Here is a 1388-nt window from a genome sequence, read left to right on the forward strand (position 1 = left end):
AAATATATAAATATATTAAAATTGTGTGCTAGACTATAAAAAATTATTATGTTGATGTGATATGAAAATTTTAAACGTTTACCTTACAAAAGCATAATTTAGGTGTTATTTATGTAAATACATAGAATTTGGCAGGTATTTGTTGCTGAATTTTGTCCGTAACCTTGCATAAACAACATACTAAAAAAAAAAAATCGTTCACCTGCAAGGGGTTTGCTAGTTCAGTTACAGGACTACAACAAGAAACCGATGAGCGACAACTTCTTACGGGCAAACCCCACACCAAAAATAGTGCCGACAGTGACATCAAAAATTGATGCTAACCCACCTGATCTACGGTCTCGATGCATTTCGGTGGGCCACCTAATTTTATTATTGTTTTTTTAAACAAAAATAATTCTGACCGCGAGTATCGTGCGGAATAATTTCTCAGTGCTTGAACAACAGTGCTTGAAGAATTTTACCCCAAACAGCGGGCAGCGTCGAAGGCCTGTAAACTCCTATAAGTAGGAGCCATTTTCTTGTCCAATTCGTGTGATTGCCCTCTAAAGAAATGGAGGAATACTTGCAAAATCTTCGGAGTTTGAGGTCTCAGATGAACGGTGTGTTTGATTCTCTTCTACTCTCTGACTACTATGTTTAAAAACTTCGGATGTCACTTTCTACGATCTCTTCGCTCGAGGATATTGATTCCTATTCTCTTTCATTCCATCTCCTCTCGTTAGAGAAATCCATCCAGTCATTATACCTTAGATTCTTAATCTTGCGGTTTCCTTTTGATAAACGATCATTTACTTGCATGATCTGGGGTTTTGGTTACAGATATTGAGGAGGTGGCCGCTAAGAAGTCAGTGGAAGAGCAGAGGCAGAAGACAGCAATTGAGGCATTGGAGAAGGATCTTTTCTCAGGTATCGCTCTTTCTGTCCTCGTCTCCCTTAGTTCTTCCGAGTGCTTGTGGAAATGGCAGTCTAAGCTTTATGCTTGTCATGGGCATCCGTTTTAGCTACAATGCTCTTCTGATATTTGAAAATATGTTAAGAATTTCTGATGAAAATATGCTAAGAATTTTGATGGGGCTTAACCGAGGACTAGAATATAGTTTGTTAATCTCCTAATTTCTACTATATTGTTATTTGAACCAAAATTGAATCTCTGCTGCGGGAAGAAATATTACATCAGTACTACGCACGTTATTTTTAAGTGCGTAGCCAATCAAAACACGCCACGACATCTCGCGCGGCGGAGTAAGAAAAACGGCGCAGTAACACGGAGAATATTCCCTCCTGTGTTATTCATGTGTTATTGCGCGTTATTCATGTGTTATTGCATGTTATTCATGTGTTATTGATGTGTTATTGTGTTATTATAACACCAAGAATATTCTCAG

The 1388-nt window shown here is 38.0% G+C and overlaps 1 protein-coding gene across 1 annotated transcript in view; it reads left to right on the forward strand.

The window, feature by feature from the left end:
* Positions 1-450: 450 nt before the first annotated feature.
* The window catches only part of LOC110033218 (intracellular protein transport protein USO1), a gene marked incomplete in the record, with an annotated part of 3892 nt that continues 2954 nt past the window's right edge, over positions 451-1388 (forward strand). Inside the window, 2 exon segments of the mRNA XM_020737127.1 lie at positions 451-602; positions 823-909. Of these exon segments, the coding sequence (XP_020592786.1) occupies positions 554-602; positions 823-909 (136 nt within the window).

The sequence above is a fragment of the Phalaenopsis equestris genome, unplaced genomic scaffold (assembly GCF_001263595.1).
Source record: "Phalaenopsis equestris unplaced genomic scaffold, ASM126359v1 Scaffold001115, whole genome shotgun sequence".
NCBI lineage: Eukaryota > Viridiplantae > Streptophyta > Magnoliopsida > Asparagales > Orchidaceae > Phalaenopsis > Phalaenopsis equestris.